Source organism: Marmota monax, unplaced genomic scaffold (assembly GCF_021218885.2).
Source record: "Marmota monax isolate L192 unplaced genomic scaffold, Marmota_monax_Labrador192_F-V1.1 WCK01_AAM20220418_F8-fsc00038, whole genome shotgun sequence".
NCBI classification, from domain to species: Eukaryota; Metazoa; Chordata; class Mammalia; order Rodentia; family Sciuridae; genus Marmota; species Marmota monax.
Window position 1 is genome coordinate 4,959,747 of NW_026692498.1, and position 15,873 is coordinate 4,975,619.

The 15,873-nt window shown below is 58.5% G+C and overlaps 1 protein-coding gene and 1 non-coding gene across 4 annotated transcripts in view; one reads left to right on the top strand and one right to left on the bottom strand.

Moving 5' to 3' along the window:
• Nucleotides 1-15,873, bottom strand: part of Lrp5 (LDL receptor related protein 5) — a 98,698-nt gene that overhangs the window by 2,475 nt on the left and 80,350 nt on the right. For 2 of the 3 annotated variants that reach the window (XM_046444939.2, XM_046444940.1), the window contains 5 exons: nt 13,307-13,432; nt 9,398-9,634; nt 7,601-7,711; nt 5,896-6,132; nt 4,772-4,911 (listed from right to left, as the gene is read on the bottom strand). In XM_046444939.2, the coding sequence (XP_046300895.1) occupies nt 4,772-4,911; nt 5,896-6,132; nt 7,601-7,711; nt 9,398-9,634; nt 13,307-13,432 (851 nt within the window). Of the gene's footprint in view, nt 1-1,382; nt 2,302-4,771; nt 4,912-5,895; nt 6,133-7,600; nt 7,712-9,397; nt 9,635-13,306; nt 13,433-15,873 lie in introns of those variants that run through there. The other variant, XM_058579643.1, reaches the window with a different exon arrangement.
• On the top strand, nt 6,868-6,938 carry Trnaa-ugc (transfer RNA alanine (anticodon UGC)). Its single transcript has one exon. It is a non-coding gene; the product is annotated as a tRNA-Ala (tRNA).

The following is a 15,873-nucleotide window of genomic DNA, read 5'->3' on the forward strand; positions in this document are numbered from 1 at the left end:
CTTGCTTCGTGGCGAAGGGCTCTGTCCTGGGCCCTGTGTTTCCTGGGATCCCCTGTTCTCTTGGGCTCTGGTCAGAGCTGGGGAGACTTAAAAAGCAGAGGGGAGACAACAGCCACGGAGAGCGGGTGTGTCTCCAGCCCGGGACCCTCCCCCTTCCCGCTAGCCCTGCTGACCACCAGCCGCCCGGCCCGGACCCCGACACTCAGCTGCGAACACACACACACGAGACTTGAAAGAGGAACCCCAGTTCCCGAGCTGGTCGCTCTTTGGCCCTGACCCCAGTAGCAGCAGATGTCTCTGCCAGCACATCGGACCACCCATCTCCAGAGCTGCACGACGAGCAACGCCCTCCATATCAGACAACGCAAGAATCCCGTCACCACTTCCCAGCCTCAGATGCCACTGGCCAGGGCCACGCCTCTCTACCTCAGTTCCCATCTCCAAAAGGGGCCAAGACCTGCTTCACAGGCTGTTCCAGTGGTGGTGCGTCCCTGCAGGAAGCACCCAGGCCCTTCCTCTGCCTTCAGAAGAGGCACAGAGCCTGCTCCCTATCTAGGGTGGGTCTTCTTCAGCCCAAACAGCCGGCCTGGGGATTCCCTGGAAATGGCCCTAAAGTGGGGAGGGCACGACACTGGGGGATGGGGTCAGGTGGGGACTTCACTGCAGAAGCCAGGAGGGGAGCAGCAGAGAAGACCTCCTGCAGCTGTCCAGGCTCCAGGCCCGAGGGTCCGTGTCCATGCACACCTGCCTCCCAGGCACACTGAGTTTCTACCCAACATCCTTTAAGTGCTACTTGCCCCAGGAACCAGGAACCAGGTCTAGGTGAGGAGTTGTTGACATGGCTTTCCAGCGCTGAGGTGGCCCTCCAGACAGGCTCTTCCCAGGGGACACCCAGCCCATGTGTGTGACTCCCACCTGCCTGTTCCCTGTGTCCATCCCCACTCACAAGGCCGCACACAGAACTCTCTCCTCAAGTTATCACGTGGCTTCTGTCTCCTGGTTAGACCCCGACACCACAGTCCACCTGACGCCAGTAGCAAAGGAAGAACACAGGACCCGCCTCCCTGGGCCCGGCTAGTGCGCCCGAAGGACGGAAGACCACATCAGGAGGACAGGAAGGCGGAGAGCAGGGGAGAGCCCTGGGCCTCTGGAGACCTCTCCAACCTACACCTACGGACACCCAGGGCCCATTATCAAGACACCAACAGACTCTGCCGAGGGAATAAAACTACAGCTTCTTAAAACACGAAAGATGTCGGAAGTCATTTCTGAGGAAAGAAATTCAAGACTTCCCTGCACTAAGGGAGCCCGAACCTGTTTCCTTCCCCTCCCAGCCCTAGGCTCTTGCCTTCTGCAGACATTTTTAGTTCCACACATGGACACAACATTTTTATTTTGTTTATTCATTTTTATGTGGTGCTGATGATCGAGCCCAGGGCCTCACATGTGCAAGGCAAGCGCTCTGCCCTAAGCCACGACCCCAGCCCTGGGGACTCTCTTTAATCATGTCCCGATTGCTGCCACAACCAGCAGGACTGCGTGGAGTTCCACAGACAGCCCATCCCCTGGGTGTGATTAAGGCAGAATGTGCAAAGGGACGTCATAACTTTGTTAATAATAAACACAAAATTTACAAGTTTGGACCCCCCCCCAAAAAAAAAGAAATACAAGATTTCAGCAAGACACCACTGTACCCTACAACAGACTGCAGGACGGTGAGTTTGCAAAGGCCAATCTGGCTGGTGTGGCCCTCTGCTGGCAGGAAGAGGGACTGTCCCATGGAGGCTGCTTGGCAAGAATGTTCAATTGGTCTCTATGGGAGGGGCTTGCCACCTGTCAGGATTTGGGCCCAGAGAACAAGACAGCCCTGCCTGTGACGCAGCAGCTTCGGGAGCAAGAGAGCAGAGTCGGGGGTGACAGGGAATCAGGCAGGCTGGCAGATTCCCCCTGCCAAGGGCCCACCAGGCTAGAGTCACTGAGCTCCTCAGCCTCCTCACATGAGGATTCCAACAGCATTCCGGGGGGTTAAGGGGATAACATGGAGCCACGTCCGGGGCACACCATGGCTGGGCCTCCAAGAAGCTCAGTGGACACTGCTGGTAGCAACAGGCGGGCTCAGAGCACAACCTGTTGGGTTTTCCAAAGTGCATATGGAACACTCTGAAAGCCGAGGAAGGTCAGAGGATGGTGTTGGGGTCCTGGTTAGGACACTATCCTGTAGTTGCACAGGACGTCACTGCTGGGGAAGCTGGGCAGAGGGAAGGCGGCTCTCTGAATGACTTCCTGCAACTGCACAGAAATCTTCAAGGATCACAAAATAAAAAGTAAAAAAAAAAACAAAAACAAAAAAAAACCCCACCCACTTTGCAGGGAAAATATGTGCCTTGCCTACATACAGATTACCTCAAGGGACACCAAAAGGACCCACCACAGGATGTGCCTCCAGGGGCCATGCCTGGCTTGGGGCAGCCCTGTGTCTGACTCTCTACCTTTTTTTTTTTGGTACAGGGGACTGAACTCAGGCGCACTTCACCACTGAGCCATAATCCTGGCCCTATTTTGTATTTTATTTAGAGACAAGGTCTCACTGGGTTGCTAAGGACCTCACTAAGTTGCTGAGTCTGGCTTTGAACTCACAGATCCTCCTGCCTCAGCCTCCTGAGCCACTGGGATTATAGGCGTGCGCCATCACACCTAGCTTTCTGTACCTTTTGAACTGTGTACCATGGACACACGATTACTGATGCAAAATAAGCTGTTAATTTGAAAATAGTTGGCTCCACACAGAGTTTCTTTGGGGATGATGAAAATGTTCTAAAGTTAACCATAGCGACGACTGCGTGTAGCTGTGAAATAGCCAGCTGCTCGGGGCCCTGTGCTACGCAGCAGAGCCCGTGAAGGGCACCTGCAGCCTCCCAAGCACCATGATGCATGTGGGGTAAGGGAGCTGCTTCCAGCAGTTGGCCTGGCCTCAGGCAGGATCCTGGAGCCTTTAGATGGTTACATGGGTCCCTGAGAGGTGGCAGCAACAAGAGCGCAAGAGGAATGGGCTATTCTAAAATTCAGGCTGCTCTTGGCCTTCCCTTGTCCCTAAAAATAGCCAGGCCCTGGAGCTTCAGAAGATAGTTCCCGCCCTGAGATACCACCCTCCTCTGCCCTCTCCTCCCAAGGCCGGTCACTCTTATCACAGTTGATAAGAACTGGACAACACCCAGTGGGAGAGACACCCAGAAGCAGGGGGTGCCAGTCCTGGCAAAGTAGGGCTCACTGGGGGGACCCAGATGGGACTGTCCTTACCTTAGAAAAGAGCACAGCTGCAGAAGAGCTGGCTTTGGGAGGAATCAAGAGCCTGCAAGGGCGCGCAAAGCCAGAGCCCTGGCGTGCCAGAAGGCCCGCCCCCTACTATGGATCTGCCTCCCGTGGTTCCAGAAGCCCGCGGTCGGTCAATGGAAATATTAATATCTTTCTTGATTCTCAAAGGAGAGGCCACATTCACATAGCTTATTACAGTCTGCTGATGTAATTGTTGTGGTTTATTATTTGCTACTGTTAATCTCTTACTGTGTCTAATGTATAATTACGCCTGTAATCCCAGTTATTCTGGAGGCTGAGGCAAAAGGATCACAAATTCAAGGCCAGCCTGGGCACTTTACTGAAACCCTGTCTCAAAATAAAAAGGGCTGGGGACATATCTCAGTGGTAGAGTGACCCTGAGTTCAATCCCCCACGCCAAAAAATAAGTAAATGAAATTTCACCTCTGTCCGAGGCTCACCTGTACAGAAGCAACGGAGTGCACATGGGAATGGCACTCTCCGTGGTCCCAGGTGTGGGCCAGGGGACCTTGGATGCAGCCCACACATAGGTTGGGGCTGATTGTGCACAGAGTTACACCCATGTAGCAAGCTCACCTGGGCACTAGGCTGTGCTCTCAGGAGCAGGGCTCCCGCAGTGAGCCCCGCGGAGGGTCCCTCGCAGAAAGCAGCAGAGTTAGCCCTTCACGGTTTTTTGTGTTTTTTTTTTTTTTTTTCTGTACTGAGGATTGAACCCAGGGGTTCTCAACCACTAAGCCACATCCCCAGCCCTTTTTATTTTAAGACAAGGTCTTACTAAGTTGCTTAGAGCCTCACTAAGTTCCTGAGGCTGGCTTTGAGCTTGTGATCCTTCTGCCTCAGCCTCCCAAGCCGCTGGGGTGACAGGCGTGGCCACGTGCCCAGCTCGTGCTTCACTCTTCACAGTCATTCCCTCTGCCAAAAGCTCCAGGGAATACGGTAGCCACAAAAATCACCCCATACATTTGTCTGTCCTTCAGGAAACAACCCAGCAAGGTGCAGGGTGTGAATGTAAAGTGTCCTCGCAGGACACGGGTCTGGAGGACCTGCTGCAGAGAGGCACAGCAGGGCAGCACAGAAGGCACAGTTCCTCAGAGCAAGGCCACCACCAGGGCCCCAGGGCCCCAGGGCCCCAGGACCCCAGACGGACGTGAGTACCCCAGGAGGTGGGAGTAGGGCCGGGACTTGGCTCTGTAGCTCCACGCAGTTTCCAGTCTACCCACAAAGAACAAGGACTTCCCTTCTCCAAACAGAAAACAATGTGATTCAAGAAAAACCCAAAAGGGGTAGCAGGGGGCAACCACGCCCTCGGCTGGGTGACACATGAACAGTCCCAGCTCCGGAGTCCCCCAGGTCCCAGCAAGCCTGGGCCAGCGCTGAAGGTGGAGGCCCCAGCTGGCCAGCTGCCCACCACCCTCCTTGGCCCCTCCCGCCCTCTCACCGGTGGGTACAGAGTGGCCTTCGTGCTGGACGAGCTGCTGGACGAGGCGCCAGTGACGTGGTTCCGGTCATAGAGGGGAGGGCCGCTGCGGCCCCCCATCAGGCTCACAGAGCTCATCATGGACTTGCTGCACGAGATGCCTATGGGCAGGGGACAAGCGGGGCAGGGTGGGGCGCTGGCCGGGCACACCCCAGACACAGGCCCTGCCTGCTACTAGGAGACTCAGATTCCCGCGGGAAGTCCTGGCACACAGACTTCTCGGGCTCCCAGCAGCGCCCGCTGTGCAAACCTCCTCTGCGAATGGGGAGGGGCCTGCAGAAGGGAACCCCCGGGGCTGAGCACACAGCACTCCAGGCACAGACAACAGGCCTCTCTGCGGATTGCTGAAGAAGCAGGGCTTCCCCCACCTCGGCCTCCAGGAGCACTCGAGAAGCCCCGGCAACCTCACCCCCAGGAAGAATCAGGCACACCTGCACCAGGACATCAGCGTCCCAGTGAAGCTGGCTTGGGGGTGGAACAGGACAAGACAGAGGGACCCCAGGCTGGGTAGGCCCTGAGCAACCCTACGGTGGTCCTGGAGCTACAGGTTAACCCTCTTGGGTACCCCAAAGTGCACTGCACTGACTGACCCCACGTTCTGGGACACACAACCCCCCAATATGATGGGAACCAGCAGGCTTTAGCCCACCAATGTGGCCCCTGGGCATCTACAGCACACTCTGATTTCCTGATGACCAGGAGGGTGCCCACACAACTGCTCGGCCACCATCCGCTCTGTGCCGAGAACAGAGCCACTTGCGGGAGAGAATCCTCAGGCCCTAGAGAGCCCTGCTGCCGCCACGTCCATTTCTAGGGGATGTAAGGGCTCAGGGACCACTCAGGAAACATCCCATAGTAATGCTACAGGTGAAGCCCAAGGAGCCCCCCCACACACACAACCAAGGCCAAAGGACGGGCTGCAGCCGCACGGGCTCTGTGCCAAGAGGTGCCGTGCCAAGCACAGGCGAGGCAGCCTGGCATGTCCAGGAGGCGCTGCAGGAGCCGCGGCCTCGTCCACCCCCCGCGAGCAGCCCAGACAGCACACCCTCCTCTGCAGGGGCCCTTGCCTGCCTGTGGTTCCTTACCCGTGAAGGGACCATGCTGCGAGCCACCAGGGGCTATGAAGTTGAGAGGCACGTGGGGGGTCCCGCTGACATACTCATGCGGAAAGGGCCCGCTGGCCCCTGCATAGCGCTGGCACACCACGCGCTGGCAAACGAAATAGACCCCGCCCATGACGAAGAGGGACAGGATGATGCCGATGACAGGCCCGATGGCGCTGCTGTGGGCTGGGGAGTCATCTGAGGGTGGCTTGGTGATTTCTGCCAGAGTTCAGACAGAAAAATATGGTCAACATTAATCCCAAAGAGATGGCCCTCCTGCAGGATGCCCAGGCTGCAGGACCCACAGACCAATGGGAGAAGTGAGGCTGGCTCATTTTACCCAGGACCCCTGCCCACAGGTCCTTGGCCCGCCTGGTGACCCTGCCCTCCGCCAGCCCCTTAACTACTGACACGCCTTTGCTCAGGGGCCTTGGTGGCAGCTGGAAGTGAGTGCTCCTGGGTGCCCATGTGTCACATGGGACAGACTGGTCTGGAGGCCTCCAGAGCTGGCTGTGAGGGGTGGCCCCTGCAGCTGTGGCAGGGAAGCTGGACGGCAAGTCCAGCCCCCACACTCAGCTGGCAAGAGCACGTACGCCTTCCCGCAGGCTGACCTGGAGGTCCCCAGACAGTCAGCTGCAGGAGAGCAACCCAAAGCCCCGGAGGCCAGGACTTCCCATGGGTGTCACTCTCAACACAAGGGCCCACAGTGTGCTGGAGGCCCAGGCACAGGCTCCCCAGACCAGACACCTGCCCAGCAGAGGGAGAGGACAGCCCCAACTCCGCCACCAGCCTAAGCCACTCTCTCAAGATGATGTTCAAGAGCTGGGCTGTGGCTCAGTGGCAGAGCACTGGCCTAGCATGTGTGAGGCCCTGGGTTCCATCCTCAGCACCACACAAAAATAAATACATAAAGGTGTCGTATCTATCTACGACTTTAAAAAAAAAAAAGGCTGAGGATGTAGCTCAGTTGGTAGAGTGCTTGCCTTGCATGCACAAGGCCCTGGGTTCAATCCCCAGCACCACCACAAAAAACAACAACAACAACAACAACAAAAAGATGTTGTCCCAGATGCCTGAAGGGGGTTGGCATGAAGGCGCTGGAGAGCTCAGTGAGTCCTTGGGGAACCCTCCTGCGCCCCTCGCCCTTAGCTCTCAGCCCAGCTCTGCTGCAGAGGAGTGGTCATGTGACACATCCCACTTCCTGTCTGGAATGCCAGCTCCTTCCTGTCTGAATCAGGCAGCCATTTGAGAGCCACTGCCTCTGGGAAGCCTTCCCTGACTGTGCTGGCCACCCACACTCTAGTCCGCCTCCCTGACTACACAGCCAGGTCACTGGAGGGGCACGTGTGACGTGCATGTGGGCACGTGATGTGTGCACATGGGCACACAGCACATGGAGGCTGGCAGCCTCAGGCGGTCCTGCAGCAGGAGAGATGCTGCCCAGCAAGTTCCCCACGGCGGGAGCACGATGGGGCTGAGCCTTCAGGTACAGTGGTCCCCCACCACACACTGTGGTGGGCCCTACCTCCGTGCCTCTGCCCCTGCTAGAACTCAGTCCCCACCACAGGAAGCTCCGTGTCCCCTCAGGGCCAAGCACACCCAGCCTCCCAGGCACCTTGGGCCCTGCCACATCCTGAGTGCGCCCTGAAGGCACAGCCCCCCTGCCCATTTGCAGGAGCCAGCTCACCGCACATGAGCTCATCGGAGCCGTCCATGCAGTCGGGGAAGGAGTCACACTGCTGCTTGATGAGGACACACTGGCCGCTGGCACACCGGAACTGGTTGGGCAGGCAGATGGCTGCAAAGAGGGTCCTTGTGCTCAGAGAGGCAGGAGGGAACCAGAGCCCGGTCCTCTGCCCAGGCCACCCACAGCAGCCTGGGTTCCAGGCCCAGAGCCCTCCAACAGAACCCTCTCCGGCACCAGACCTGCCCAAGGCCTGTGTGACGCCAATGGGGAGACGGGCAGGAAAGAGCCCCAATATACCCTCCACCCGCAGGAGGCATCTGCCCGCATCTACGTGGGTCAGGCCTGCGCAGAGTAAGGACCACCAGCCCTGCCCACGGTCCCCCTGGGAGGTGGCAGCCAGAGGGACCACAGGAGGAGCCTCGCCCCCAGAGAGGTGAGGCGGTCAGGGTGCCCACAGCACTGGGCAGCACTCCAGGAAGGCAGAGCAGCCCCACGGCTGCCCTCCCCCACCGGCGCTCTGGAGACTCAGGCCACAGCCCTTCACCTTTCCCCAAATGCTGACCTGGAGGGTCCATGGCACCCTAAGGAAGGCAGTTTCTGGGCTCTGACTACCCCAGCAAACCTCCTGAGCTCCCCACCAGCTCTGCACCCTGAGAACCAAAGGCGAGGGAGCCCCGTGCTGCCCCTGGACGGATGGCATGCTGGTAACTGGGCAGGGAGGAAGCCTGGGAAGCCGCAGAGCCAGGGCCTGCAGGAGGAGGCACAGGGCGGGGGCTTCCCCAGCAGGGCTTCTGCAGCCTCTGAAGTCTCAGCCACACTACTGCCAGGCCAGGGGGGCAGCAGGGCTGGCACGCGGCTTCTGTGGTGGATGATGGTGAAACTCATGCCAGGCACCACAGGCTCCATCACCAAATCCTGGCTCTCCGTTTCAGAGCAAGAGCCGCCAACACAGACACAGACCTGTGGGAAGGGCTGGTGCCAGAGACACTGGGCTTGCAGCTGAATTTGCCCAGGGTGCTAACCCCGATCTACAGCTGCCATCCAACTCTCAAGGATCAATGAGCTGCAATGAATTAGTTGTGGCTTTACAGAAACATCTGTGGAGATTGGTCTGGAACCTCGTCTTCTACAAAACACCTGCTCATCCCGCATGAGGGTGGAGATCAAGGCCAGTGTGTGAGTTGTTAAGAACAGGACCCAGTGGTCTGTGGGAGTGAGGGAGCATCAAAAGACCATATTAACAGCCCATGGCAGCCCTGGGACCAAGGCTGGACAGGTACGCCAGGCGACCAAACAAGCAAGAGTCTTATCAGAGGGAAACTCAGAGCAGGTAGAGAAGAGGTCTGTTTCACCATTGAGATCTAAAGGAAAGGAAGGTCCTGATGGTCAGAGTGGGCCCAGGAGGCCTCAGCACCTCTCTGGTGCTAGACTCCATCGTGGTGGCTGAGTGTGGTCCCTTGCACTGCTCGGTGGAGCGCAGCCCTGCCTCTCAGGGTAGGGCATCCCGGGTCGTGAGGCATGGACGTCTCCAGCCAGCTACTAGGTTCACATTGGGTTTCTGCAAAACTCTTGACCGAATGCAGGAAGTCGAGACGGAGTCCTAGTCTGCCTTCAAGTCAACCGCTCAGTGGGACAGGATGGGGTCCCACCGCAGCGTTTCCCACCTCGGCCCTGAAACTAACTCATCCCTCCCAAGCCCTGCGGCTTCCCTCCAGGGAAAGGTCTGACAGAGTGTCATTCAGGGGAGGCCAGGCAGAGCCCCGGCCACGTCGAAGAGGGCTGGGCGGTGGGCCTCACCGTCACAGTGGGCCTCGTCGGAGCGGTCCTGGCAGTCAGCCTCGCCGTCACACCGCAGACGCAGGTCCACACACTGGCCCCGTGCGCAGGGGAACTGAGCAGCAGAGCACACCGGGCAGCCCAGCTCGTCACTCTGGTCGTCACACTCGGGGAAGCCGTCACAGCGCCAGGCCCCGGGGATGCAGTCGATCTCCCCAGTGGCACACGCAAACTGGTCGGGGGAGCAGGTGGGAGGCTCTGGGGGCAGAAGGGACGACCATCACACAGGGTCCGCCCGGGAGACCAGGAGACAGCTCAGGTCGGCGCCAGCCATGTCCCCAAGGTCCTGGGGGGTGCCCCATGCCCTCCAGTCAGCATCTCCTGCCTGCTGCCCCAGCCCAGACCAAAGGCCAGGGAGGACACAGTGCTGCTAGAGCCATCCCTTCCCTGTGGAGGGGGAAGGACCATGACCCAAGCAGCCACCAAGCCCCGCACTGCAGGAAGGCCACCCTGTCTGCTGGGCCGGGCCATCCCCCATCCTCAGTGGTCTCCCCACAGGGCCCCTGAGGGCCTTCACTGGAGTGCACATCAGCTTGGTAGCACCTGAGTGTCCATCAGCAGGCAGGGGGCAAAGTGGGTGGACGGCACCCACACCAGAGAAGCATGTTGAGGACTCTTCAGGGCCAGCGCATCCACAGCACAGTGGGAGCTGACAGAGGACCCGATCACTACGCCCCAGGCATCTAGCTACATATGGGCTAAGGCAGAGGGCCCAGGTTGCTCACAGAGCACAGCGGGGGCTCCCCAGGAGAGGGCCATGGGAGGGAGGTGGGCTGGGAGGCCAAGGACTACCTCCCACTGGTGACCGTGGAAGCCCTTCCCCGCCCTCAGGGTTCACCAGGGCAGACACTTGCCATTCTATGCAGCCTGTGTCCACGTTTAAAAGCAGTGAGACTTCCCACTAGAAGCAGGGTTCAGTCCCCCTGACCAGACTTCCAGCTCTGCCTCCTCCTCTTCCTCCCTATCCCTCAGCAGGGAGAGCCAGATGCCACTGCCCTCTCCGACAGCTCCCTGGTGGCCACCTCCCTCTGGGACAGCAATATGCAGCCACTTGGCTGGCCCTACTGACCTCCCACCCCACATGGATGGTTCAGGTGCCAGTCACGGCCTGACAACCCGGTGCTTGTACCCACCCATGCAAACTCACCCACGAGACTCCCCAGGGGAAGCTACTAGGGTATCACATGCCCATGGTCCTGCCCCTGCTGCCCACGCCCACGGATCTCCAGGGTGGCAAGGCCCCAGGCATGCCTGCACCCCTCGGCATCTGTAAGCAATGACATCTGTGTCTGTCTTGCTCTGGATTCTTCCTGCATGCTGGCGAGAACCCAGCCCGCGCATACCAGGCGAGCGCTCTACCAGAGCTGCTCCGGGCCCTGTATCACCACCTCCTGTCTCTCCTGGGCATCACGGTGATATCCAGTTTAAACATCCTAATTTAAAACAAGATCTCCAGCTCATGTCAAGCCCAGGGCCGTGCCCCATCCCACAGGGACATCCCTTGGCTCTGAGTGGGCCTTGAGTCCAGGGCGGTAGGCCAAGGGCAGCGCCCCATCCCAAGGTCAGGTGCATCGCAGAGCCCAGTCAGTGGCACTGTGCTGGGCCCCTGTAGATGAGGCAGCCACCTCACAGGAGGCCAGGGAGCAGAGCACCGCAGCTTTAGGGACACCCATTTTCTAGAACTCCTCTCTTTTATGCAGAAAATGGCAGAGAACTAAGGGGCTGGCCTGGTGTGGGGTGTGAGGACGCCCCAACACACCTGAAATCCAACCCAGGAAAGGCGCCTGTCTTCAAGCCCCAGAATGCCTGCAGGCTTTGTACGCCAAACCCCGGAGCCCAGGGGTGTGAGAGGGAGGCTCAGATTCCAGCCAAGACCCCAGCCCTCGGCAACCGAGAAGCCCGGCTCTCGCCACTCGGCTGGGCCAAGGAAGGACACGCCGGGGTGCGGCACCCATGGTGTCTGAAAGTAGCCCAGGTCGGGTGTCTGCAGGCTGAGCTGCCACAAAGCCTGTCCCACCAGGGTGGTTTCAACTGGCCCTGGGGAAGAAGAGGCCCGGCCTCCACGGCCAACAGTCCAGGCAGCCATGGCCGGAGGGTGAGAGCAGAACAGGCAGGGCCCAGGAGGGCCAAGGCCATCCCAGCTTCCCTGGGCAGCCGAGAGACCTGAGGACACAGAGGCCTCCGCCTCCTCATCTCTCAAACAAAGCAGCTGTGAGATGCCACAGGTGCCACAGGACTGACCGAGTGGGCAGACAGGCAGTGGTGACACTGCTGGGACACTGAAGTGCCGGAGGCCACATCACAAGGTCCACATTGAGAGAGCCCTGTCCTGTGACATGGCCACGGAAGGCTGAGAGGCTTCTGCACAGTGAGCACCGACCCTCGGCTCTGACCAGGCAATGGGCCCAGGGCCGTGCCCCATTCCACGGGGACAGCCCTCGGCTCTAAGTGGGCCTTGAGTCCTGGACGGTGGGCCAAGGGCAGCGCCCCATCCCACAGGGGCCCAGGGCTGGTCCATGGGAGCCTCCACAACCCTGCTCCCTGGGCAGCTTGGGCACCAGTGGGAGCTGCACAGAGTGACCCCTGCAGGCTACAAATCCACGTGAGCCCCAGGCCGGAGCTTGAAGAAAAGCTGCCTGGCTTCTTGGGAGGTGAGCAGCCAGCATCCCCCCTGCTCCTGGTCACAGCCTTGGGACTCTGAGGTGCAAGGGGAAGCAGGAGGACGTTCCCAGGCCAAGGTGTGGTCCCGTACAGCAAGAGGAGAAGAGTGGTGTCTGTGTACTGAGCCGGTGGCTGCGGAGCCAGGTGGGTTGAAGCAGAACAGAAATGGCACAATCCAAGGCCACGGGGGGTGGGGCTGGGGTGGGGACACCAGAGGCAGCTGGAGAGGAAGCCCTGGGGTCAAGGCTCATCATGCTGACAATGAAGACTGTCACTTTTATGACTGCAGTCACCCCACAACACAGCACCTGGCATTCCCTGTGCCATGTGCCAGGGACCATGGAAAGTGCTCTGTTATTTAAAGCCTATGACAATCTGCCAAGTGAGTGGCCTCAGTTTCACAGAGAAGGAAGTAGAGTTCAGAGAAGGCAAGTGACCAGCCTGGGGGCACCCAGCAGGCAATCTGCAGAGCCAGGATTTGAACACAGGTCTAATTCTAAAGCCCCCACCACCATCACTATCACGGGGCCCCAGGGGAGCAAGAGTACAGAGGGTAGCAGGAGGGACAAAGACAGAACGACAAGAAGAAATGGGGAGATCCCTGTCCGAGCTGGAGCCCAACACCCCTGCAGTAGCTGACAGCTTGAGCAGGCAGAAAGGAAGGGGCAGAGGCCCCATCGGCACTGTCAGTCAACAGATCCAACTGATGTTCTGGAACTTTCCACCACCCACAGCAGAATCCACCTTTTTCTCAAGAGCATATGGAACATTCGCTACGATAAACCACATGCTGAGCCACAAAGCCACCTGGATAAACCTGGAAGAACAGAAATCACACAGAGCTCTCAGACCGCAGTGGAGTTAACCGAAATCAGTAACAGAGAGACAGCTGGAAGGTCTCAACTCTGGAGATTTAAATAACACACAGGATGAAGAAACTGTCTCAGGAGAAATTTCAGAATACTTGAATCACCTGATGAAAAATGAAAAGAGAACCTATCAAAGTCTGCCGACGCAGGAAAAGCAGTGCTCAGGGAAACTCACAGCAGAGAACGCACAGCGTTAGGAAACGCGGGCGTAAGTGAAGAGGAGCTCTACTCTACAGAAAAGGAGCCACTGCGGTTTATAAGAACGCAGGCCTGTGATCTGGCAGAAAAGATTCAGAGCCCTGTCCCAAGTTCCAACAGAGCGCGCCGAGGTCACACCTACCGCCACAGGTCAGCAGGTTCTGCAGGAGCACGAGGTGGACGGGGCAGGAGCACCGTGGGGTCCCGTCACCCTTGGCGATGCAGATGTGGGAGCAGCCGCCGTTGTCTCGGGCACAGGGGTGAGCCGCTGTAGGGACAAACAAGACGGGGCGCTGGGGTCAGGCTCCTCCTCTCACCTCAGGACACGGCAGAGAGGAGGGGGCCTGAGAGACGGGCCCATCCAGGGTACCCTTCCACTCACTCCCCAGCAGCCCTGAGTTTCCTTCTACTGATGTGGAAACTGACATAAACATGGAGCCGGAAGAGCAGCACAGGACTGATGGGCATCCCAGCCCCCACCGCACCCACAGCCACCACCCTTCGCTGCCTGTCTTCACTGTTACAGTGGGTGTGCCTCCAAAAGCTGTGCCACGCCTAACCCCCCGGAATCTATGGCTGTAACGTAAGTTGGAAAAGGGGTCTTTGCAGATGTAGCGGAGGTGAGCAATCCCAAGATGAGGTCATCCTGGACTACCTGGGTGGGTCCTAAATCCAATGACGAGCATCCTTATAAGAGGTGAGGTCACTGACACACAAGAGATGGCCATGTGGAGTCAGAGGTAGAGGCTGCAGTGATGCAGCCACAAACCACGGTACCTCTACCACCATTACTGCAAGAGGCGAGGGACAGACCCTCTGCTACAGCCTCCGAGGGAGTGTGCCCCTGTCAACACTTTGATCTTGGATTTCTGGCCTCTCATTCTTGGAGAACAATTTAAGTTGCTCGGTTCACGGTCATTTGTTATAGCAGCCAAGGGGGCGCTGACACAGTAAAATGGCAAAGGCACCAGGACTCCGGGGAGCTCAGTCCTCTCTTCCATGAACAGGACGCCTAACAACAGGGTAACGAGGCAGCCAGGAGGCTGGGCTGGCCACCTCCAGTGAGAAAAAGGAAGGGAACGCCCCCCTCCCCCAGCCCCAGAGGACAGGAACGTGGTGTTTCTCTTCCATCTCAGGGATCAGGTGTTCTTAAACATGAAGAGAGTCATGGTTTACAGCAGAGGTCCACAAACTTTTTCTGTAAAGAGTTATACAGCAAATAATGTCCATTTCCCAGGCCAGTGTGTCCTTCACAACACTCGATCCTGACAGCCACAGTGCACAGGCAGCCACAGGGGGCACATGTGAATGGGCATGGCTGTGTGTCCGGGCCTGACTCAGAGTTCAGCTGTGGGCTCAGCCTTCCCCATCTGCCATCTCCCATCCTGAAGGCCCAGGACACACAGCCATCTGACCTGGATGGAGTACGAGGCTGGAGGACGGAGACGTCCTAACCCACACTCATGGGACGCCTTGATTTACGCAGGGACTTCACTTGAGAACACACCAGGACAGAACATCAGCTGCCCACAGTCAGCACGGAGGTGACAAAGTCACTGCCTCAGAGCTCACACCAAGCTCTGAGCAGGAGCCCACACGTCACTGCCACCCAAAGGTCTATCTCACACACAATTCACTGACCGACCCACAAGAGCTCAGCAACAGAAAAGCCCGGTGGCTGGGCCTCCCCCGCCCCCAGCTGCACGTGCTCATCAGCTGTGCTGGTGCCTGTTGGATGAGATTTCTCGTCTGATGCGTGGACATCACAACTGAGAGTAAGCGGTGGGGCTGGGAGGACGGCTGGAACACCAGGACCAGGGGAGGGCAGTGAGCAGATTTCTGCTGGATTTGGGAGTCAGAAGCTGCCACATCCATGAGGACTGAGACCAGGAGAGAAAGCAGGAGAGTGCAAAGGATGGTGCTACCCCAGCTCTGGCGAGGGGCTGTGCTGCTGTGTGGCCAGGGGCACCACAGGACAGGAGCAGCAATGGCCCCACCCACTGCTCTCTGCTCGGCCAAGCACCTAATTGGCAGCTCACCAAAGAGAGAGAAAAGCAAGGAACCAGAGACCTACGATCACGCACAGACCCCCCCCCCACATACCTAGGCATACAGCCATGTCGGGGGTGGGGAGGAGCCAACGGTCCTGCTGGGGAGCCCCCTCTCTCCCAAGCCCTTGGACACAATGAGCTGGTGGTGGTAGGACCCTCAATTGCCCCCAACCTTCCCACCTCAAGCCCCTGGCACTGTGGACATGATGAACTATAAGGCCCAGGGTTTCACAATGGGTGTGGTTGAGGTCATTAATCAGTTGACTTGGAGTTCATCAGATGGGAGACTAACCTACAGGTGCATCAAGACTGACCACAGAGCCCTTTAGCCCAGAGTGGGTTTCTGACTGGCAGGAGGAGGAGGTGTCAGGATTCAAGGTGTGAGAGGGCCTGATGGGGAGGCTCTCTGCTGACATGAAGGGCGCTGCAGTCAGCCTAAGTGGCCCCCAAAGGCCTTCTGTGGAAGGCTCCGGGTAGCACCACTGGGAGACCATGCAACCTTAAGAGATGGGGCCCAGGAAGTCTCCAGGTCCCTAGGAGTGAGCCCTTGCAGAGCAGGGGACCAACCCGACCCCATCCTCTTCCTTTGTCTTAATTCGTGACCAGGAGGTAAACAGCTCTTCTATGCCACCAGCTCCCGCCATGATATGCTGGCTCG